Source organism: Mastigoproctus giganteus, chromosome 2 (genome assembly GCF_048544385.1).
Source record: "Mastigoproctus giganteus isolate SK-2022 chromosome 2, ASM4854438v1, whole genome shotgun sequence".
Lineage (NCBI taxonomy): Eukaryota > Metazoa > Arthropoda > Arachnida > Uropygi > Thelyphonidae > Mastigoproctus > Mastigoproctus giganteus.
Genome location: NC_143576.1, coordinates 18,511,228 through 18,537,231, shown reverse-complemented (window position 1 = coordinate 18,537,231; position 26,004 = coordinate 18,511,228). Strand labels below are relative to the sequence as shown.

Sequence of the window (26,004 nt, the reverse complement as noted above, 5' to 3'; positions counted from 1 at the left end):
ATTTTCCCCTGTGATTCCAACCTGTTTCAGTTTATAAAGTAACCACTCGTGTGGGAGTGAGTCAAATGCTTTGATGAAATCTAAATAAACAATGTCAAAATTTTTCCCTAAATCCAGCTCATGAGTGACCATGTCAAAAAACCTAACCAGATTTGTTAAAAATGTTTTCACTTTACAAAACCATGCTGTTATCCTTCAGAGTTCCATTTCTATCTAAATAATCATGAATTCCACTGTTGATCATTGCCTCCATGATTTTCCCTACTACTGAAGTTACACTGACTGGTCGATAATTTCCCACTACACTATTAGAACTGCCTTTATGTACTGGCGATACATTAACACTTTTCCAATCCAACGGAATCTCTACTGAGTCCAGTGACACTATCATAATTAGCCTTAATGCACTCACTTATCACCTCCATTAAAATTATAGGGTATAGCCACCAACCCCAGGAGCCTTACTCACCTGTAGGCTCAAATATCGTTAATTACATATTTTTAAACTTCACTCCCATAATTTCTTTGACATAAAAGTAATTTTCTTCTGTAAATATCAATCCAAATTGTTGAGTTCATCTGTGACATCAGCTGGGGTACCTAATACTCTCCTACGTCCATTACATAAGGGTCTGATCTTATTTGTCCTTCCCTTCTTTGCATTTATATATGTGAAGAATTCCTTATCACCACAATTTGCTCTCTTTGCCAGCAGTTTCTCATAATCTGCCTTTGCCATCCTAACCTTTTTCTGTGGCACTGTTACAAATGAATTTGTAGCTGTCATAGGCTTCAGTACTTTTTTATTGCTCTGTAACTTTTCTGTGCCATCCTTTTCTGCTCAGGTAATCAAGTATATTCATAGTATATTTAATCATATTTCCATAGCCATTACTTAATGCACATTCTTGCTACACAGTTTGTGAATAAATAAAATTAGCCAATATAACTTTAACAGTTTCTTATTTTTGCCATAAGTGGTTGTCAGCATTGCAGTCATTTTAGCATGAGATACTGAAAATATGAGTTAAAAAAAAAAAAAAAAAAAAAAACATAGTGATTACATACAGTAATCTGCATTAAATTATTGCTAAATGTGAAGTTTGTTCTGAAGACTAAATGTGGATAAAATAGTCTTTTAAATGTGTAAAGTTTATTTTTTTTATTTGAAAAAATAAAATAGATTTTAGTTTTCCTCATAAAAATCAGAAGTGAATCAAATGAAAATTAACTGCTACAAGAATCAATTTAAATAACCTGTGCAACATTTTAAAAATGTTAACCGATAATGAAGAGTACCTGCTGTTAATAAAAAAAAGAGGTTATTTTCAAAGGAAAAGTGTCATGCTATTTCAGTAGTACTTCTTTATTTATTTTATTTATTTATTTATTTGGTGTATTTAAAGATACTCAAATTAATCTATAGATTTTCTTCATTGAAGGACCCAATCAAATATACAAGATTCAAAGGTAGCCAACACAAAAAACACCTAAAAGAAGGAAAAAAACCCTAAGATAAACATCATTATTGGCATTAAAGAATAAAATAAATCTGTCATGTAATGGAAGTTAAATGTAGAATTTATGAATTTATTTTGTATGGTTGGCAAGCATCTTTATCAAATATTATATGCTAAAGGGGTTATATTTGTCTGAAGTTAAGCTAGAATACTTGTTTGTGGCTGAATTTTAATGTCCAATAATGTTTACATTGAAACTTAGCATTTATAAACTGTGGTGAATTTGGAACCCCAGATGAGGAATATATATGAACAGTTATTCCAAACTGTATTTAAATAAAGGGCTAGTCAAATATCCTTATATATCTATCTAACAGTATAAGGGTGCAATTAATCACAGTGATACTTTGTAAAATAAAAATTTTCACTGCAGATTTGTTGTTACTCAAATTTCTACTAATAAGTTTATTTCAAAAGAAAACAAATATATTTATTTTCTGCCTAAGTGTGAGTATTATTTGGTTTGATGGTAAGTGCAGAAAAATCAAACAGGAACTCTTATACTCATTGATGACTTTCTTAAATAAGGTTTACAATCTTTGAACACAAGTACATATAACTACACACACTGATCTTATTAACCTCATTTTCATTTGATTCTAAGACAGTCTACAGTGTGCACAAAAAAATTAAATAAACAAATAAAATAAAACAAAATATAAAGATTTAGGGTACTGACTATACGCAAGCAACATACAAGCTTTTTAGTAGTTGTATGGGAAACACAAAGAAACACTAATTCTGAAGTGTTGACATAAAAATTCATTAAGTGAACTTCCATAAACAAATACTCAGTGAAAATACTTAGCTTGGGGAGACAAGCAAACAACTTAATTTGAAATACTCAGATATTCAACAGAGATTTAGATCTCAGCAACCAATACTGATATCTAGCATATGCCTCTATGGAGGTTAAATCGGTGTATGACTACATATAATCAACACGCATTTTAATTGCATACATAAAGAATAAATGTTTACAGTGAAGTTAAATTGCAAAGTACCAGCATTTCTTTCTTTCTTGCTTTATAAGTAATAAATGGCAAATACGACTTCTGGTCGAAACTACTGTTTTGGGAAAAATTTGCTTTTCACAAATGTTGGTTATATGACTACATATAACCAACATGCATTTTAATTGCATACATAAAGAACAAATGTTTACAGTGAAGTTAAATAGCAAGGTACAAGCATTTCTTTCTTTCTTGCTTGCTTTATAAGTAATAAATGGCAAATACGACTTCTGGTCGAAACTACTGTTTTGGGAAAAATTTGCTTTTCATAAAACTTAGTTTAGATTACAGAATAGTTTAAGGCTAAAGCCTCAGGTTACGTAAGGAGTTAACTAGCATACAAGTTAGTGCAATTGCATCATTTCTATAAGTAGCCAACTACTTAAGCAGTTATAAATTGGCATCATTAATTATATCTCATATTGTGAAGACTATTGTTACTTATTCTCAGTGGATACCATCAACAATACCATTTTGGAGCTTGTTGGCTCCTCATCAATGAGTGGGCACTAGGGCTTGCAAACCGGTTTTATAAACGGGATAATTCCGGTTTTCATATTGAGTTGTTAAAACCGAAACCGAGCTTCTAAAACTGGATTCGGATATTTTTTTTTTAGGTAGCCGTCGAATATAGGTAGCAGTTTTTTGTTATGCACATTTTCTTTTGTTTGTTCGTTTGTCTGGATCGTTCAACTGCTTTATGTTTTAAACATGTTTTTTTATTTTATTTTAAGGTACGAATCTCATGGGCAAGTGGCCCAAATCTAGGAGGGGTACCTTTTATCTTCCCACCTGTATCATGGCACGATGCAGGTGTACTCACTTATGACTGAGTGAGTCAGAGCAATAGCGTAAAAGAAAATGCTCAACATTTCTCCGTTCCATCTATCTTGTTCGCTAGGCAAGTTATGGAATGTGCCTTATTGACGGTTACCCACTAGAAACAGATTCGCTGAATATTGCATCAAATTTCAATCGTAAAAAGTTTTTTGCTTCTTTATTCCTATTAAATTTGCGATCAAATGTTCTCCAAAAAGCAGCTTCACCAAATTTAGCTTTTATGTAATTTTGAAAATACAATAGATTTAATTTGGGAAAAAAAAATTGCGAGTAAATAAATAAAAAATTTCTTTCATAAAAATTTTGAAACTTGCCTCGTTTAGACTCTTCATTTAGTGCTTGCGGGAGTGACGCATAGTATTGTGCCTTTGTTATCTTCAATATTTTTATTTAAAATTGTCGGTGATATAAATTCCTACTAATTAATATTTATTACTCTTAATATATCTAAGATGAAATCAAATATATGGAATTATTTTGCTCGAAAAAGCAAAGATGAAGCACAACATTCGAAATGTCAGAAGATAATAGTAGTAGTAGTAGTGGCACTTGATGCAAGAAAGCAAGTGTAGGAGCTTATGCAGCATCAGCCAAAAAAAAAAAAAAAAAAAAATCACACCATACCCTCCAAATGCCTGTCCAGTTCCTCCTTAAATTTATTTAACCTATCAACTTCCACAACGACAGATGGAAGTTTGTTCCAGCAATTAACCACCCGCTGGCTAAAGGCAAATTTCCGCACATCTATTCTACATCTATCCTTTCTTAATTTGAACTTATGTCCCCGTAGGTTCGTATTCTGAACAAGTGGGAGGATCCCATCAGAATTCAGCGTGCTCAACGCATTCAAGGCCTTATAGACCTCAATCAGATCACCGCGCAGGTGCCTAGTCTCCAGCCACTGCAATTTGCAGAACTTAAGCCTCTCTTGGTAAGAGGATCCCTTCATTCCCCTCACCAATCGTGTTGCTCTTCTCTGTACACGCTCAAGCAAATCTACATCCTTCCTAAAATGAGGCCTCCAGACCTGTACGCAGTACTCAAGGCGTGGCCTGACCATTGCCTTATACAGAGGGACAATCACCTCCTTTTCCCTGCTAGCAAAATTCCTATATATCATTGACAAAACCCCATGACCTGCCCTAGCAGCCTGTCTACATTGCTCAGAAAACTTCATATCTGACTGCACAATTACTCCCAGGTCTTTTTCATTTTCTACCACCTTAAGTGTAGTACCACACAGTTGGTACGTTTCTCTGGGGTTACTTCTACCCATATGCAGTACTTTGCATTTGTCAAGGTTGAACTTCAGTTGCCACTTCTTAGCCCATCTGCCCAAATTATCTAGATCCTGTTGCAGTAGCACACTGCCATTACTGTCATTAACAACCCTGCCAACCTTCGTGTCATCTGCAAACTTCGACATTAAGCCTGATATACCTTCATCAATATCATTGATAAATATACAAAACAACAGTGGACCCAACACCGAACCCTGTGGGACTCCACTAATAACATTAGTCCACGAAGAGCAGCACCCATTGATTACCACCCTCTGTCTTCTCCCACTTAACCATCCTTTTATCCATTGTAGCAACTTACCCTTAATACCATTCTGCTCCAATTTGTACAGTAGTCTTCCATGCGCAACAGTGTCAAAAGCTTTCCTGAAATCCAAGAATATGATATCAAAATTATTTTTTGCATCCAGTTCCTTTGTGACCACATCATAATAACCAATCAAATTGGTTATAATGAAGTCGTCTGGAGGATCTACATCATCTTTGATGTTGCATTTAAAGAAAATGCATCAAATTGACATTAAACAGGATAACAGTGAACCTCCCGTAAAAATGGTAAGAACATTAGAAAACTTTATCGTTAAAAAATCTATGGAAGAAGAGATTTCAAAATTAGCTGCTTTAGATGGATTTTCTTTTAACGATAGTTGAAGGAATTTGGTTTGAACTTGGATGAGGATATTGTTGCCTGCACCACCGATGGAGCAGCAATGATGATTAAATTTGGCAAGCAAATTACGCCTAATCATTAACAATGTACAGCCCATTGTATACAGCTGTCAGTTATAGATGTACTTTATGAAAAAGCAATCAATTATGGTGACACAGTCTCTGAATCTCCCAAAGACAATAAAGAAAGTAGAGATGATGAAGAAGTTGAAGGAAGACAGCAAGGCATGCTTTATCAAACCGACTTTACCGATGAGCTCATTTATTTCTTCAATCCAATGGCCAATATTGCACAAACTATTAACAAAGTCAGAAAAATTTGCAAGCTTTTTCGAAAATTGCTTATCAAAAATGACATATTACAAAATTTTGTTAAAGTAAAATTTAATGGGAAAGAATATAAACTTATATTAGATTGCAAGACTAGATGGGATAGCACATTCTATATGATTGAGAGATTTTTGAAATTGAAAAATTGCATTCCAAATGCTCTATGTGCAGTACTGTCAACTGAAGCTGTGTCTGACGATGACTGGAAAACACTTGAATTGCTATGTGAAACTTTGCAACCAGTTGAAATGATTCTGAAGGCTATAACCTCAGAAGATACAGACTTACTTAAAGCAGAGTCTTCAATAGAATTTCTGCTTGCTAAGCTTGATATAGCAGAAAACCCATTTGCTTTAAAGTTTCACCAAAGCCTTTTGCAGCGTTACAATGCAAGACGAAATTGCCAAACTGTGGCTTTGCTGAGCTATCTATACAACCCCAAAAAGTTTAGGAAAGAAGATTCAGGTACAAGAACTTTTGATTTCCCAAGTAAGCAAGTTTTGAAAAAGCATGCTGAAGAGATTTATCAGAGATTATTTGCAAAACATTCTGACGGAGTCTTAGCGTTGAATGAAGAAATGAAAAATAAACGAACTGTTCTTTTAGAAGAAAACAAAGACTCGTCTAGTTCCGCTGTTGGAGATAAACTCATGCGAGAGTATGATAGTGTAATAAAGAGATTAACTGAAAAGCCTTCAAAATATCCGAGTGAATTGGAAATCAGCAAAGAATTTAAAATTTTGGAGGCAACTAGCAGTAGAAGTGAAAAGCTGGAGAAAGTTTATAGAGCACTGCTGACCATTAAACCAACAAGTGTCCAATCTGAGAGAGTGTTTTCGATCACTGGTCTCTTTAACACAAAAATAAGGTCAAGTCTATCAGGAAAAATGCTTAATATACTGTGTTTTTTAAAGGATCATTTTCAGAAAAAAGCTGAGCAATAAATAGTAAAGTAATTTCCACAAGCTGTTTTTTTTTCACATTATTTTTATTTATTTATTATAGGGCTTATTATTTTTTTGTTTACTATACGAGAAGATAGTTTTTATTCGGAGGATTTGAATCTCAAGCTGGTTACTTTTTTGGAGCATTTTAATTTTTTTTATTTTTTTTTACTATAAGAGGTGATAGATTTTGTTTAAAATATTTGATTACGATTTGTACAATCTACCCATGATAAAATAAATACCTGTGTTATAAGCTTTTAATTATTTTCCCTAAGTCTGAGAAAATCGGTTTTAAAACTGGTTTTAAGAGTAAACTTCGGTTAAACTCGGTTTTGAAATTTCTCGGTTTTATGCAAGCCCTAGTGGGCATGTACCCTGGTGTTGCAAAACCTGCCCACCCACTGATGAGGAGCCAACAAGCTCCGAAATGGTGCCGTATGGTTGATGGTATCCACTGAGAATAAGTAACAATAGTCTTCTACGATGTTAAGCGTTACTTATTTGAGGTAGTGCAATATCATAGCAACTCATTGTGAAGGTATTCACAATATGAGATATAATTAATGATGCCAATTTATAACTACTTAAGTAGTTGACTACGCATAGAAAGGATGCAATTGCACTAACTTGTATGCTAAAAGCTTAGATTAGTTGACCCTTGTTAATTTCAGTCTGGGAATTATTTCTAAATCCAGTATTACTAGCTGGTGCGACATCTTCCAAGCCAGACATTATGAAATAATGGAAATTACCAAATACACTTACCTCTAAAAAACTATCCCCTCTTATCAGACATCTTGTTGTGGAATCATTGAGAAGAAACAATATAACTGCAACAAGGGCTTCACTAATTTGTGGTTGTTGACAATCAAGCACATTATGTAAAATTGCCCTTAATCCACCAGAATTAATGCATGCTTGCGGATTCAATACCGCTAAAAATAAAATATTAAAAATCAAAACATGGCAAAAGTTTCAAGTTTTTACAGCAAATACTTCACAAGACAAATTAATAATTTCAATTTTTTTTTACTGTGAAGATCAATCTTGTAACAGTGCAAGATGTTTAATATGGTATCAGAAATGAAATAAACATATAATTATAAACTTATAAATATATAAAAAAACATATACATTTTTTTCTAATAATGATTAAGCCTTTCTTTTTAAATGACTACTGTTTAATTATTTAATAAGAGCAATGAGTCTTCTGTTAAATGACTCCACCAATTTAATGCATAAACCTTGGCAATGAATATATTCACTGACGGACAAAGTGGGATTGGGAGGGAAATACTATACATTATTCAAAAATGAAGGCATCTTTTGGAATGATGTGCATGTGCAATATTAATTTGCTTTTGTTGTTGTTTTATATATGAAAGTTTTTTTTCTTTAATATTTTTAAAAGAGCTCAAATATTAGAGTTAATGAATAGTTGTAGTTTCACACAATAATTTCAAATTTGCTAAGTAAAACTAGCAAAATATGCAATTATATGAAAATACTTCCTACAGAGGTTTCCTTCACCTTCAATTCAGAGATTTGTTTAATGCATACACATATATTTACATAAGAATATCAACCAGCTTACACTTACAACCAGTATAATTGCTTTCTTATTTTGTTATATAATCTTTATACATGAATGCAATGTACCTCTGAATCAGAGACGAATTATCCAATTGCCAAATTTATAACAACCATATGTTATAAAATTAGTTAAAATTTTACTTGCAGCCAATTTTCAGTTCTTTCAATTCCATATCAGTCACTCACAGATTTCGGTATTAGTGCCTTATGTTAGATCCACAAGATCTACAACGTGGCACTAACTGAAAGGAACAGAATGAAAATAAAAGACAAGTAAATAGCAATTAGAAATAGCAGTATTATTAGAGATATTAACAATATCATAAGATAGAGATATTCAACATCATCTTATATGCTCAGGATATGCACATAAACACTGTTATATCCTTTACAGAGGATAATCTATGCAATATTCTATCCAACAGTGCTACAAGTGCAACTTTTAAACTCACCACTATGCTATAATGATTCAGTTTTATGCTCTTTAACACATTGACAAAGGTGGCTTAACCGCTGACCTTAATGCACAGAATTCAAAAATCGCAGGATTAAGTAAACCTGGATTAAGGAGGGCAGACATGTTTTTGGAATTTTTCACTATGACTGAATTAATTAGCCTCTGGAAAAGGTGCCTTAGCAAAAAAATAACAGGTTTTTATTCCAGCAAATTGGAAAACAATGGTAGTAGTAGCAGAGGCATGTGATGCAAGAAAGCAAGCTTACATAGCATCAGCCAAAAAAAAAAAAAAAAACATTTCACATATCCATTTCCTCTAAACGTTTGTCCAGTTCCTCCTTGAATTTATTTAAGCTATCAACTTCCACAACAACAGATGGAAGTGTGTTCCAGCAACCAAATACCCGCTGGCTAAAGGCAAATTTCCATACATCTATTCTATAACTGTCTTTTCTGAATTTGAATTTATACTCGCTCAGGTTCATAATCTGAGCAAGAGGAAGAGTCCCATTAGAATTGAGCTAACTCAACCCATTCCAGGCCTTATACACTGCAATCAGATAATCTTGCAGGTGCCTAGTCTCCAGACATTGCAAATTACAGAACACAAGCCTTTCTTGGTAAAACTAGACTTCCATTTCCCTCATCAATCTTGTTGCCCTTCTCTGAACTCACTCAACCAACTCTACATCCTTCCTAAAATGAGGCCTCCAGACCTGTATGTAGTACTCAAGGTGGAGCCTGACCATTGCCTTATCAAAGAGATAATCGCCTCCTTTTCCCTATTAGCAAAATACCTCATAACCTGCTCTGGCAGTCTGTCTGCAGTCAGTCTCACTGCTCAGAAAATTTCATATCTGACTGTACAATTACCCCCAGGTTTTTCATTTTTTATTTTCTACCACCCTAAGTGTAGTACCACACAGTTGGTACGTTTCTCTGAGGTTACTTCTACCCATATGCAGTACTTTGTATTTGTCAAAATTAAACTTCAGATGCCACTTCTCAGCCCATCTGCCCAAATTTTCTAGATCCTGTTGCAGTAAAACACTGGTGTTACAGTCATTAACAACTTTGCCGACCTTTGTATCATCTGCAAGCTTCGACATTAAGCCTGATATACCTTAATCAATATCATTGATAAATATACAAAACAACGGTGGGCCCAACACTGAACCCTGGGGGGGACTCTACTAATAACATTAGTCCACGAAGAGCAGCATCCATTGATTACCACACTTTGTCTTCTTCAACTCAACTACCCTTTTATCCATTATAGCAACTTACCCTTAATACCATACTGCTCCAATATGTACAGCAGTCTTTTATGTACAAGAGTATCAAAAGCTTTCCTGAAATCAAAGTATATGATATAAAATTATTTTTTGCATCCAGTTCCTTTGTAACCACATCATAGTATCCAATCAGATTTGTCACATAAGACTTTCCCTTAACAAACCCCATGCTGTGTCTGAATTATAGCTGTAGTCTGGTCTAGATGATCCTGCAATGCATCTTTAACCAGTGACTCCATTATTTTCCCCGGAACAGAAGTTAAATTAACTGGTCTGTAATTACTTGTGTCACCCTTAGATCCCCCTTTGTGAATTGGGGATACATTTGCATATGAGTCCAAGGATGCTCTCATAATTATGGCTAAGGGTTTGCTTACTTCCTTTGCTGCCTGCTTTAATATACAGGCATCCCCCCGTATAACACGGTACTTCTATAACACGGTTTCAGTCTAACACGATTGATAAATTGCAGCATTCCTCGCACAACACGGTTTGAAAATTGCAGGAAATCTCACATAACATGGTATTGAGCTTTTGTGCTGGGAAAACCATGCTATTATATTAGATGCAATTTCCATGTAATTTCCACGTTTCCATTCCTTTTTGTGAATCCCTGCTGTTGACTTGCTAGTCGTTACTGCCTTTGTGGTATTTTTCTAAAGCACATTTCTGGAGATCACTACCATAAAACAATAAAAACAATTGCAGTTTTGGTTTATTGGTGTTCTGTTAGTGTAATCAATTGTAAACTCAATCTTCTTACATTTGCTATAGTACTGATAGCTGGAATTCTGTGGGTTTTCACATTATTATGGTGAAATTGTTTCCCCTTCCATGAAATATTCACTCACATAAAAAACAAATAAATGTTCAGAAACTCATTACTCTGAATCTCACTTGTGCATCCAGTGTTTGTTGCAACTTGTATGCTGTTTTCTTTGTAATTTTTTGCTTATCATTTTTACTATTTTAAAATTTAAAAACAAAAAAAAAAAAAAAGTGTGAATAGAAATAACAATTAGCTAGTATGTACATATTACAGTATGTATTAATTAAGCTATGTACGTAAGCGTAAATTTATTTTTATTTTGCTAACTGGAAAATATTCTTCCGATTTTCACATATCATTTAACTTTGTGAATTGGTAAGGTAATAAAGTTAAATTTCTGCTTTCTATTTTTAAAGCGGGTGTCCACTGTACAGCCACTCCCCGGCTTACGTAATACTTGACTTATGGAAATTCAACTTTACATAAGTTTTTGCCAGCTGGTGCAAATTCAAAAAAATTGTGGAAACGTATTTTGCTTCCCATAGGAATAAATGGAGGTATTGTGAAAACATCGCAATGTGAACAAATTTCTATTTAAAAATAGAAATTTGTTCCAAGACCTCGGAATTTGAAATTTTCATATAACTAAGCTATTTATCTCTCTAAAAGGTCATTTTTATAATAGAAATTGCACTACACTTTCATCGATATCATATGTTCCATAATAAGAATCAATTCTGAACGCAGTTGTGATATTTTTCTAAAACACATTTCTGGAGGTCACTACCATAAAACAATAAAAATAATTTTCACTTTCTGGTTTATTGGGCTTTTCTGTTAGCGCAATATATTATAAATGGGTAGTAAACTCAATCTTACTGCATTTGTGATAATACCGATAACTGGTATTCTGTGGGTTTTTACGTCACAGTATTATGGTGAAATGAGTTCCCCTTCACTGAAATCTTCGATCATATAAAAAACATAAATAAATTTTCAGAATTTTCTCTTCATTCCTATTTACTTATTATAATGGTGAAGGGAAAGGGACCAATGGAAAGTGCAAGTGCTGGCAATGCTCGGAAACGAAACAAAATTGATTTAGAAATGAGGATGATTAATTAAGAAGTACGAAGCAGGACAAAGTTTGTCATCCATTGCATGGAATTAGGTCTCATTGCTTCAACAGTGAATACTATTTTAAGGGAAAGTGCACATATAAAAGAACACAATTAAGATCAACCATGATCACAAAACAGCATTCAGGTGCTATATCGAAGGTGGAAAATCAGATTCAGAAGCAAGTGCCCCTGAGTCCAATGGACATTAAAGCAAAAGCAACAAGTATTTATGAAGATATTAAGGATAAGTATGGCGAACCCCAAGCCAAGTTCGTGGCAAGCAATGGGTGGTTTAATAGGTTAAAGCATCACGCTGGTTTCAAAAACATTAAAGTAGGCGGTGAAGTCACCAGTGCCGATTCTGCAACTGCAGAGAAATTTTGTGATGTGTTGGAAAAAACCCCTTCTAAACGTCCACAGCCCTCAACTTCTGTAGCGGCATGCTTATCAGCTGGAGAGTTAATTCTGGCAACGATGCTTGAAAGGTAAAACTTGCTGACATTATGCTTGTCGCCACTCTCTCTCTCTCTCTCTCTTTCTGAAATTTCACATTTTTGAAACTTTTGTAATTTTTCCTGCACATGAGATAAAAAAAAAAAAAAAAATTGAATAAATAAATTGTAAATTGCATTTACAAGGTGGAGAATGAAAAAGACCTGGGGGATAATCGTGCAGTCAGATATGAAGTTCTCTGAGCAGTGCAGACAGGCTACCAGAGCAGGTCATGGAGTTTTGTCAATGATATATAGGAATTTTGCCAGCAGAGACAAGAAGGGGTGATTATCCCTTTGTATAAGGCAATGGTCAGGCCATACCTTGAGTACTGCGACAGATCTGGGAACCTCATTTTAGGAAGGATGTAGAGTTGCTAGAACAAGAAGGGCACCAAGATTGGTGAGAGGAATAAAGGGGTGCTCTTACCAAGAGAGGCTTAAGTTCTGCAGGTTGCAGCATCTGGAGACTAGGCACCTGTGAAGTGATCTGATTGAGGTGTATAAGGCCTTGAGCAGGCTCAATGCTGATGGGATATTACGCTTGCTCAGATTAAGAACCTGTTGGGGGCATAGATTCAAATTGAGGAAAGGCAGTTGTGGAAAAGATGTGCAGAAGTTTGCCTTTAGCCAGTGGGTAGTTGATTGCTGGAACAGACTTCCATCTGTTGTTGTGGAAGTTGATAGATGAAATAAATTTAAGGCTGAACTAGACAATCGTTTGGAGTGACCGGATGGGTGAAATGGGAAGTGTTTTTTTTTTTTTTTTTTTGCTGACAGAATGTAAGTTTGCTTTCTTGCATCATATGCCTCAACTAATGCTAACATTAAGGATGAAAATATTGGATATTACAAAAAAACATGCTTTCTGAGTTTTTGGGGAAAATCAGGTTAATTGTCATTGAGTCAAATGCTACATTGGTGGGGAAGCAATGCACCTTTCACAACATCAAAGAAAGATATAACTTCAATCTACAACCCAGCACTCTGCACATTGAGCGCCATAATCAGAGAGAATTTAAAGAGGCATGGGCTATACAATGAAGATCAGCTTTCAACATCAACAAATGAAATGCAAGAAATATTATCTCTTGCTTACCTTACCTTCCCATGACTCCACATCCTGTTACTCACGATAATTCCCGAGGTCTGTAGCTTCTGATTGGGTAATTTTTTACCATTGCTCTTATTATCTTTTTTTTTTTTGATCGAATTTTACTTTTTGATTAGTTTTTGCTTTTCCTTATTACTTTAATCTTTTTATTAGCATTTATTGTTTTTTCTTATTATTATTTATATTAATTTTATTTGAAATTTTATGGATAATCAACAAATTAATAGCATACTACATGGGCAGAGAAGTATAAATTTGACCACGGGGGGCTTATGCTCTGTATAGCTCCTAAATACATACTTTAAATACTGAAGATTCACAATCTACACATTTGCACAGAGTAAAACAGCATCAAATGCTTCCAGCCTGGACAGCTTAAGGATAGCAGCCTCCCACCCAAATCATTTCCGATCCTACCTAAAATTCAATAAATGCAACAATAAACTGTCTTACTTGCCCTATATGCACCCTCAGCATATTACTGATAATACTTCTGAACCCATCTTTTGCAAATGCAGCAATGTAATTTACCTTATAACATGCCTTACGTGCAACATGAAATATGTTGGCAAAACAAGCAATAAGTTACACCTAAGACAATCTCCACAGATCGGATATTAAAAACTACAATAGCCACAATAACCATAGCAATTATGAACAGAATATTGAGTATAAACATTAGTATTAGGAGGGGCATATGACGCAAGAAAGCAAGTTTATATAGCATCAACAAAAAAAAAAAAAAAACCTTCCCATTTCACCCATCCATTTATTCCAAATGCTTGTCCAATTCTTCCTTGAACTTATTTAAGTTGTCGACCTCCACTACGACAGACGTTTATTCCAACTATCAATCACACCACTGGCTAAATGCAAATTTCCGCAATTTGAATTTATGTCCCCTCAGGTGCGTAATCTGAGCAAGAGGAAGAATCCCATCAGCATTGAGCTTGCTCAAACCATTCTAGGCCTTATATGCCTCAATTAGATCACCTTGCAGGTGCTAGTCTCCAGAAGCTGCAATTTTCAGAACTTAAGCCTTACTTGGTAATACCAACAATTTGTTCCATTCATCAATCACGGTGCCCTTCTCTGTACTCATTCCAGGAGCTCTACATCCCTCCTAAAATGAGGCTGCCAGACCTGTATGCAGTACTCAGGGTGTGGCCTGACCATTGCCTTATACAAGGGGATAATCGCCTCCTTATCCCTGCTAGCAAAAACATTTCCAGGTTCACTGCTTTACTAATATCCATATCTCTATCCTAGCACATATATTGTTGTTGTTGGTTTGATTTTATTGGCGCAAAAACAACTAAGGTTATAGATTTATTGGTGCAAGGGCTACCAAGGCCATATTGCACCTATTACAATATTATTTGGTATAGGCTTCTAGCACATATACCTGATCCATTTATAAGAACTAAAGAGGAATTATTTATGCTAAAATTGAAGACCCTTTATCCATATGGCCTCAACAACAAGTTTAACTTTAAAATTATCAATAACCATATAACAGATATATGTATTTATAATAAATTTCAAATTGTCAAAGGTATTACTAAACACAAGTCCTACAGGAAGCACGAACCTATGAAGAGCAATAAATCCTACAAGCACAAATTAGGTAACTTTGAACAGACTATTACAGAATGGGACAGTGACTACACAGAAATACAAAAGATTTATGACCTACTGTCATAAATCTTGTGTACTAAACAGTTTCTGAAAGCTTTATATAAATTCATCCATAATCTTGAATTCAAATCTAAGCACTTATTCCACCTGTTAAATGACATTTGCAAATTTAAACTTAGATCCTACAACAATAACAAAAATAAGGAAAATCTACCATCATACTGAAATATAATGCTAACATGGACAGCATTAATATCAACCAATGCATTAACACACATACTGATCTTCTTACAACTTACTGCCAAAATATCCAAATCAAATTTAGATATTCTAAACCCTTTTGGCCTCATAGCATGCAATTATAAATCCATAGCTACTAATATGAATAAATTTGAAACTGATACCAGCAGATGCGTATGCCACCAGACAAACTTACAGCCCCATGTTAATACCCATTTTAAGCATAAAATTACTGGCAATTTTAGACATTATACCTTGCCAGGAACTTAGAAATATCCTTTCACATGGCTATAAATTTAGGTTATACACAAAAATCAACCTTACTGCTGGCAAAAAGCAACTATATCAGGACGTACTGTTTTATGCTAGCTTACAAATATAACACACCCATGGAAGCTTTCTAATTATGGATAAATACAGGCACTCCCCAGCTTACCTAACACTCGACTTACGGAAATTCAACTTTACGTAAGTCTTTGCCAACTGGTGCAAACTTAAAAAAATTGTGGAAACATTTTTTGCTTCCCATAGGAATAAATGGAGATATTGTGAAAACATCGCAATGCGAACCCAATAACACATTGTGGTGTTTTTTTTTTGTTTTTTTTTGTAATTTGTTCCAAGATCTCGGAAGTTGAAATTTTCATATAACTAAGTTATTTATCTCTCTAAAAGGTCATTTTTATAATAGAAATTGCACTACACTTTCATCAATATCATATGCTCCATAATAAAAAACAATAAAAACGATTTCCACTTTCCAGTTTATTGGGCTTTTCTGTTAGCACAATCTATTATAAATAGGTAGTAAACTCGATCTAAATGGATAGTAAACTCGATCTTAGTTGTGATAATACCAATAACTGGAATTCTGTGAGTTTTTACGGTACGGTATTATGGTGAAATGAGTTTCCCTTCACTGAAATCTTCAATAAAAAAAGCAAATAAATTTTCAGAATCTTCTCTTCATCCTATTTACTTATTACAATGGTGAAGGGAAAGGGACCAACATACAGTGAAAGTGCTGGCAGTGCTAGGAAACAAAACAAAAATGATTAATTAAGAAGTACGAAGCAAGACAAAGTTTGTCATCTATTGCAAGGGAATTAGGTCTCGCTGCTTCAACAGTGAATACAGTACTATTTTAAGGGACAGTGTGTGTATAACATGCTAAAGGATCAACACATTTAAGATAAACAGTGATCACAAAACAGCGTTCAGGTGCCATATAGAAGATGGAAAAGCTATTAATAATCTGGATGGAAAATCAGATTCAGAAGCAAGTGCCCCTGAGTCCAATGGCCATTCACGCAAAAGCAACAAGTATTTATGAAGATATTAAGGATAAGTACAGCAAACCAACATAAAGAAGTACGTGTTAATAGGTTAAAGCATTGTGCAGGTTTCCAAAACTTTAAAGTATGCAGTGAAGTCACCAGTGCTGATTCTGCAGCTGCAGAGAAATTGTGATGTGTTGGAAAAAACCCCTTCTAAATCTCCACAGCCCTCAACTTCCTCAGCGGTGTGCTTATCAGCTGGAGAGTTAATTCTGGCAAAGATGCTTGAAAGGTAAAACTTGCTGACATTATGCCTGTCTCCTCTCTCTTTTTGTAATTTTATATTTTTGTAATTTTGTACTTTTGTAATTTTTCTTGCACATGAGAAAAAATAAATAAAATAAATAATTCTATTTACATGTTCGTCTAGCATATTTTTTTTTTTTTGCTTTAATCAAATTCAGCACACAGTTGCGAGTGCTGCATAAGCATTTAGGGGAATTCTGACTTACATAGAATAAGTCAGAATACACACATATAATAAACTGCAAACAAACACATTGAAATAATTTAATTATCCTATGTATCTCCAATAATTTCATCTTTGATGGTAACACAGTTGCCATCCCACAGATAGCCTGATGGCTGTATAATAGCTAACCTCTACCTATACTGGTCAGAAAGTTCACTACCTACTGAACTATGCATGTTCGGCTACACTGATGATTTATTAGTAATTAACTGACCCAATTTTCTACATATTTATCCTCCAGAGCTCAACAGTGAAAAGAACCAATTGCAACCACCTTTCTGCCAATTATTTTGATCTGGACATTGATTTTAATAACCCACATACTACAATCAATATATATAACAAACGTGATGCCTTTGACTTTAATATAGATTACTTTACCCACTGGCATTCTAACATATATCAAAAAAAAGGTGCATTCTAACATTATTTGTTCCCAATATATCAGGATAGCTACCATTTGCAACAGCAACAGTTTGATAGTTCATAATATCAGAAACCTCTACAATAAGTTTTTTAGCCGACCGGGCTAGCAGGGTGGGTAAAGTACCTGCCTAGCAACCCAAAGGTCACGAGTTCGAAACCCGCCTTGGGCTTGGATCAAAGTACTACAAAAACCTTGGGAGGTGCATTATGGCCACAGAAGCCGATGCGCCAACAACTACCAAAAAAAAAAAAGTTTTTGAACAAGTTGCCTACAGTCTACCTGTATCACCATTTCAATAAAGCACTCCATATCATCAAATATAAAAATATGCTTAACCACCTAACTGATATCCACAATATAATAGCCAGCTAATATCTTTAGGAGTATTATCTGTACAATATGTACAGATAATACATATTATCTATTCCATAGATAATACTGCTTACAGGCTTGTACATATTGTACAGATAATACTCCCAGCGTATCTGATTGAGGTGTATAAAACTTTGAATGGTTTGAGCATGCTCAATGCTGATGGGATTCTTCCTCTTGCTCAGAATAATCACCTGAGAGGGCATAAATTCAAATTGAGGAAAGACAGATGTAGGATAGATGTGCGGAAGTTTGCCTTTAGCTAGCGGGTAGTTGGTCGGTGGAACAGACTTCCATCCTTTGCTGTGGAAGTTGATAGCCTAAATAAATTTAAGGCTGAGCTGGACAGGTATTTGGAACAAAAGGAGGGGTGAAATGGGAGCAGTTTCTTTTTTTTTTTTTTTTTTTTTGGCTGATGCTGCATACTCTTGCTTTCTTACATCATATGCCTCTACTAATGCTAAAGTGTTACAGAGAGATGGGATTTTTTATGAAAAAATTCAAATTCAACAGTTCTTTAATTTTTTTTTTTTTTTTTTTTTTTTTTTCATTTGAAGGGGTTTACTATATAATTTTATTAGAGGTTATTCACTAGTTACTGTAATACCAACAATATGAGTTCTCAATTACAATGTAGATACATAAAATAATAATTTGGGTTAAGGAATTATGTTTAACAAATATACAACAAATCAGACAAATTTCTACACAATACTTTACTTCAGAAATAGCATTCATATAAGTGAATTCTCTTAGAAGTAAAAACATAACTTATGAAAATATATCAAATACTATACTAACATAAGCATGTGTGTTACAGAAACCCATTATTTTGCTTGTGAAATAAATTTAGCAAAATTAACTTGCAACTACAGAAATTTGCTTTAGATTAGTACAAAGGCAATAGTGTATTTTGTCTGTGAAATTACACTATGAAAGTCAGATGTTTTTAAGATAAACTTTGAATTTCTACAAAGTAAACTATAATATACTGTACTATTTCCATATTTGTGACTGACTAATTCAGTGCTAGGCAGAAAACTCTAAAATGTTCCTCCACTGATGGGATTCATGCCCACAACTTCTCCACTGCACATGCACTAGCTCCTACCAAATAAGTGACAGTAAGGTAAACCAATTAAATACTGAGATGTACAGTAATACTAATACTTTATTCATAACCCTTTATATTGATTAATTTGCATAATGCCATATGAAATCTAATGCATTGAACACACTGCAGGGAAGGGATCTTTATAATAATCTTGTATAACTACAGATAAAATAATGATACATTTTGAGTTGACTGAAACCATATTCAAAAATCATACAAACATGCACTTCATTAAAAATTAAAATTTTATAAATGAAATAAACTAAGTTAAAATGACAAATAACTACATATAAGTTTGTTCACTTACCCAATTCACTTAAAGTAGCAAGAGCAGCTTTAACCAAGAAATCTCTTTCTTGACTTCCATCATTTGCTATGGCTACAAGGCAACTGGTAAAGGCACAAGGAAATAACAAAGGTTCAACACAAAGTAATTTCCTGACTAGACGTAAAGACTGTATACGTTCTATCCTATTATCTAGAGCAATGTCCAAACACCTACATATTAAAAGTGGCAGCTGCAGGTGACAGAAAGTAGTAACAGATGCTCTATCTCGAATTAAATGTCTCATGGCCCTCAAACCTGCTGCACGTACTTCACATGATTCATGAAAAAGCACAACTCTTAAGCTAAAAATGAAAAAAAAAAAAAAAAAAAATCATTTAACTTTTTCAGAATTCACTTTCAACATCTAATAAAAAACAAACTTCTTTTATGTAGAAAGCCTAACACAATCTTGGAAGCATAAACTAAAAAACCAAGCTTTCCTTTCTTCCAATTCACATGATGGTGTAAAAGCCTATGTCTGCGATAACTTCACAGTTATTTTATAATTTTTGGCTAGGGCAAAAATTCAGCCATGTCTTTTTCCTATCATAAGGTTCTTTTATAAGTTTAATAATGGCATGACTTAGTATACCAACTAGTGATCTGCAGACCACTGCCAGTCTGTGGAGTTCTCTCTTTCAGTCAGCAAGAGCAGATCAATATAAGTTCAAAAGCCATTGAAAAATATTAATTAAAACATTTATTTTCAGTGATGCTAATATGGTAATAACTGTCTACATATATTCCTCACTTAAGTTGTGGTGTTTTGTTTCTTCTTTAATATTATAATTTATTCTTCATTTAATGTATAAAATCTCAAGAAACTTTGATTCAGAAGGCTATCGAAAAAATGCTTCATTTGTTTTAGTGTGTGATTATGTCCTAACTTTCCCAAAACAGCATCAATTATTCTGAGCCTTTTTATTTCATCACTGTGCACCTGGTGATTTCAACTTGCACATGTCCACAGTAAATAACCTTAACAAATATCTAAGAATCTATTAAGCTATTAGCAAAATCCCTCAGAGTTCAGTGCTGGGACCCTATTGTTTTTAATAATACTAATTAGATAGCATGAATCAGAGCTGTACTACTCAATATGTTCTACGTTGATAATAATATTAGTAAAATAATTTCATTAGTATTATTTTACTAATAATACTAATGAAATCATGTCAAGTTTAATATCTAAACCTTCTGTGATAAAAATGTTGGCAGGGCAGTTAATAACAGGAATCATGGTTAGTTAATGCAACAAGACCTAGAAAACTTAAGCAGATGGTCTGAGAAGTGGCAAGTGTGGTATAGGCATACATAAATGTTTCATTTCATTATAACGTTTAATATACATAAATTACATTAATTAAATATTAATGTAATATTTTGTTCTACTAATTATATTATTTAAATTCATTATAACATTCATAAAAGATACTGCACTTGGGTAGCAGTAATCCCAGAAATAATATACCAGTTGGGTGATACCACATGCAGGTGAGGGAGAATGAAAAAAAAAAAAGTGTTGTTTACTAATACTTTTTTTTTAACAGTACAGGCACACCCCAACTTCTGGAAATCTGACTTGACATAAAAAATTCAAAAAATAAAAATAAATAACCTACATGCATTTTTATAAAAAAAAAAAAAAAAAATGTTCAAAGCGGAAATCAGCTGTAATTGGCTACTTCCGGCCCAGTCTCCAGAGGGAACTTTCCAAGGAAACCAGACAATAACACTGCCCATATACATAACTCGCCACTACTTATCACATAACGTGCAGCAACTTGTATGTATCTAGAATGGGAGCTTCTTGTTAAACTATTTCTTCTTTCATCTCATTTTCACATCCCATTATTTATACTACTGCTCTGAGTGCAGGTAACTATTTCTGTTTTTTTTTTTTTTTTTTTATTATTGCATGTTATCCCAGTCAGTAAGGCAAGAAAGCGCGTGAGTGGACCTGGCAATGTTGGTGTTTTGAAAAAGTGACATACAATTACATTAGAGCAAAAATTAGAAATTATGAAAGTGTATTGGAGGTGGAAAAACAAAGACCATTTCATGTGTTTAAGGCTGGCAATATCCACTGTGAATACAACAGTGAAAGAGAAAGATAAAGAATGAATAAAAGAACATACAACACGTTCCGTGCCTTTAAAGTCTACTGTGAGAAAAAGAAGGCATTCATTCAAACCTCCCTACATAAATTTGTGAGAAAGACTTCCATTTTTTTTTTTTTTTTCCCCATTTATTTGTACACACAATTCTTTACAGATTATATACAAAAACTTACAGAGAAGATATATATATACATTTTATATACATTAGCATTCTCATTATACATATAAAAAAAAAAAAAAAAAAAAAAAAAATATATATATATATACACTGTATTATATACGAACACGTGTGTGTGTGTTTTACCTGTATCAAGGGTGGCTCGTAGGCCTTAGCCCATTCCACCTTGCACGTCTGTGTTGGTGCAGAAACTCTGCAAAGCTTTTTATCGCTTGTGTACATCACCCTGCCACCAGGGAGCAGCCAACACCTATGCAGCCGCTGCCTTACCCCAGGCACAAGCAGCCTGCCTGGGTCTACTATTACCTTTAGTGCCTTGGGCACAAATCCCGCACCCACCGGAGATAGTGCAATACCGGTGGGTGCTGTGAGAAAGACTGAGCAACCACCTCAACAAGCAGATTCTCTGACTCCAACTTCAGCACCATACTTTTAGAGGCCTTTTTGGCTAGGGCAAAAATTCAGCCATGTCTTTTTCCTATCATAAGGCTCTTTTATAAGTTACATAATCTAAAATTACTTTAAAAAAAAAAACAAAGTTTTTTTTTAAAATAATATTCTAATGCATGTTGTGGAGTATGTAATTGTAATATAAAAATACTATAAGACATAAATAAAGTGAATTTTTAAATCAAGACTAATTTTTAGGTTTATATACAGATTGTAGGTGTATATAAACTAAAAAAAATAAACTAAAATAGGTGAATATAAAATAAGATTGACTTTCAACAAAATTGCCTTTCGATGTAAAATTGCAGACAGGTAGTAGTAGTGGCATGTGATGCAAGAAAGCAAGTGTATGAGCTTATGCAGCATCAGCCAACAAAAAAAAAAAAAAAAAAAACACACCATTCCTTCCAAATGCCTATCCAGTACCTCCTTAAATTTATTAAACCAATGACAGATGGACGTTTGTTCCAGCAATTAACTACCTGCTGGCTAAAGGCAAATTTCCGCACATCTATTCTACAACTGTCTTTTCTTAATTTGAATTTATGCCCCCTTAGGTTCGTAACCTGAACAAGTGGAAGGATCCCATCAAAATTCAGCGTGCTCAACCCATTCAAGGCCTTACACACCTCAATCAGATCACCGCGCAGGTGCCTAGTCGCCAGCCACTGCAATTTGCAGAACTTAAGCCTCTCTTGGTAAGAGGATCCCTTCATTCCCCTCACCAATCTTGTGGCCCTTCTCTGTACACGCTCAAGCAAATCTACATCCTTCCTAAATTGAGGCCTCCAGACCTGTATGTAGTACTCAAGGCGTGGCCTGACCATTGCCTTATACAGAGAGACAATCATCTCCTTTTCCCTGCTAGCAAAATTCCAATATATCATTCACAAAACCCCATCACCTGCCCTGGCAGCCTGTATGCATTGCTCAGAAAATGTCATATCTGACTGCACAATTACTCCCAGGTCTTTTTCATTTTCTACCACCTTAAGTGTAGTACCACACACACACAGTTGGTACGTTTCTCTGGAGTTACTTCTACCCATATTCAGTACTTTGCATTTGTCAAGGTTAAACTTCAGTTGCCACTTCTTAGCCCATCTGCCCAAATTATCTAGATCCTGTTGCAGTAGCACACTTCCATTACTGTCATTAACAACCCTGCCAACCTTTGAATCATCTGCAAACTTCGACATTAAGCCTGATATACCTTCATCAATATCATTGATAAATATGCAAAACAACAGTGGATCCAACACCGAACCCTGTGGAACTCCACTAGTAACATTAGTCCACGAAGAGCAGCACCCATTGATTACCACCCTCTGTCTTCTCCCATTTAACCATCCTTTTATCCATTGTAGCAACTTACCCTTAATACCATTCTGCTCCAATTTGTACAATAGTCTTCCATGCACAACAGTGTCAAAAGCTTTCCTGAAATCCAAATATATGATATCAAAATTATTTTTTGCATCCTGTTCCTTTGTAACCACATCATAATAACCAATCAAATTTGTCAGACAAGACTTCCCCTTGACAAATCCATGCGAAACTGAATTATTACTGCAGTCTTGTCTAAATGATCCCGCAATGCTTCTTTAACCAGCAATTTCATTATTTTACACGGAACAGAAGTTAAACTAACTGGTCTGTAATTACACGTGTCACCCTTCAATCCTCCTTTGTGAATTGGGGATACATTTGCACATCTCTAGTCCGTGGGAACCTTCCCCGAGTACAATGATGCTCTCATAATTATGACTAAGAGTTTGCTTAGTTGCTTTGCCACCTCCTTTAATATAACTGGATTTCTTATGTTTAACTTCAACAATTTCTCCTCCACTTTGCTCTCAGTTATTACATTACTTACTTAATTACTTAATACCATTCTGCATCAATTTGTACTATCTACATTACTTAATACCATTCTGCTCCAATTTGTACAATAGTCTTCCATGCACAACAGTGTCAAAAGCTTTCCTGAAATCCAAATATATGATATCAAAATTATTTTTTGCATCCTGTTCCTTTGTAACCACATCATAATAACCAATCAAATTTGTCAGACAAGACTTCCCCTTGACAAATCCATGCGAAACTGAATTATTACTGCAGTCTTGTCTAAATGATCCTGCAATGCTTCTTTAACCAGTAATTCCATTATTTTACACGGAACAGAAGTTAAACTAACTGGTCTGTAATTACACGTGTCACCCTTCAATCCTCCTTTGTGAATTGGGGATACATTTGCACATCTCTAGTCCGTGGGAACCTTCCCCGAGTACAATGATGCTCTCATAATTATGACTAAGAGTTTGCTTAGTTGCTTTGCCACCTCCTTTAATATAACTGGATTTCTTATGTTTAACTTCAACAATTTCTCCTCCACTTTGCTCTCAGTTATTACAAAATCATTAAGTATCCTGCTATAATTTGATAACCTTCTGCCATTTTCAAACCTTAATAATTCCTCATGTGTGAATGTAGATGCAAAATACTCATTCAGTTTGTTTGCTATCTGAGCAGGATCATCAACAGTCGAACCATTGATGTCAAGTGGACCAATCAGATTCATCCCCTTCCTTTTAGAGTTTATATAAGTAAAGAAATCCTTGCTGTTTTTCTTAGCATCTTTTGCCAAGGATTTCTTGTAATCTGCCTTCACCTGCCTAACCTCCTTTGTGACCTGATTACAGCCTAGCTTATATCTGCCATAGGCTTCTGAGTCGCTTGATAATTTATATGCATCAAATGTATTTTTCTTCGTTACAAGTCTCAATAGTTCATTAGATATTTAGGCCTAAACCTTGAACAATATTTCTTAATAGGTAGGAAACTTTTAGTAGCATCCACGATTAATTCCTTGAATGCTTCCCACTTAGAAGTTACTGTTGGTAACATCGTCAGTTGATCCCAATCTACAGAATTTAAAAACTGTCGGAGACCACTGTACTCACCTTTACAGAGGCAAAAACCCTTTCCTTTACCCCTGATAGTAATTAAATCTTTAAGTAAATCCCACATCAGTACAGTGTCATTACTGCTGCCTAGTGGCTTCCTTTATCTGCAAATTCTTAATACACGAATGATCACTGCTGATAACCAGATCAAGAGTATTACTTTCACTGGTTGCCTCTCGAACGTGCTGTTGCAGAAAACAATCATTCAATAAATCCACAAAAGTCTGACTAGTGTGTGAGTGCCCAACCCACAAGTTCCAGTCAATATCTGGGAAGTTAAAATCCCCCATTATAAGACATTCCGATTTACTAGCCCACTCTATTTCTCTGTACAATTGTTCATTGTACTCATTCGAGTCATTAGGCCTATAATACACTCCCTCTCTTATTTATGCTTTCGCAGTGCTTATGTCACACCAAATTGACTCAACAGTGCACTGTTCATCTATATCAACTGAATGCACTTCTTTTGATTTTATGTTTTTCTTAATTAACAGCATAACACCTCCTCCCTTTCTATCCTGTCTATCCTTTCTGTACACACTGTACTCCCCAAATTCCAGTTCTGCATTCCTTATATCTGTGTGACACCACGTCTCTGCTATCCCAACAATATCCACCTTTGATGTCTTGACCAACACTTCAAATTCATCAAATTTATTTACTATACTTCTAGCACTGGTATACATGCAAGCATACATGCTCCTATTTCTAGTTACCCTAACACATCCCATATACCCACCTATTTCACGATGACTGCCATCCATCCCTGAAACCCCCAACACCCCTCGCTCCAGGTCGCTACTTATTCTAATAGAAGTTGTGCAAGAATCACCTTTGCCTCTGTCTACGGCTACTGTTAATCTATTAGTCCTTGTATCCCCCCAAGCTATCAGTTTTCC

General features: G+C 34.7%; 1 protein-coding gene across 1 annotated transcript in view; it reads right to left on the bottom strand.

Moving 5' to 3' along the window:
• rictor (rapamycin-insensitive companion of Tor) overlaps window positions 1-26,004 on the bottom strand; it is a 707,794-nt gene that overhangs the window by 630,681 nt on the left and 51,109 nt on the right. Inside the window, exons 4-5 of the mRNA XM_090388323.1 lie at window positions 19,368-19,690; window positions 7,386-7,555 (exon numbers count right to left, since the gene is read on the bottom strand). Coding sequence (XP_090244449.1) covers window positions 7,386-7,555; window positions 19,368-19,690 — 493 coding nt within the window. The remainder of the gene's footprint in view (window positions 1-7,385; window positions 7,556-19,367; window positions 19,691-26,004) is intronic.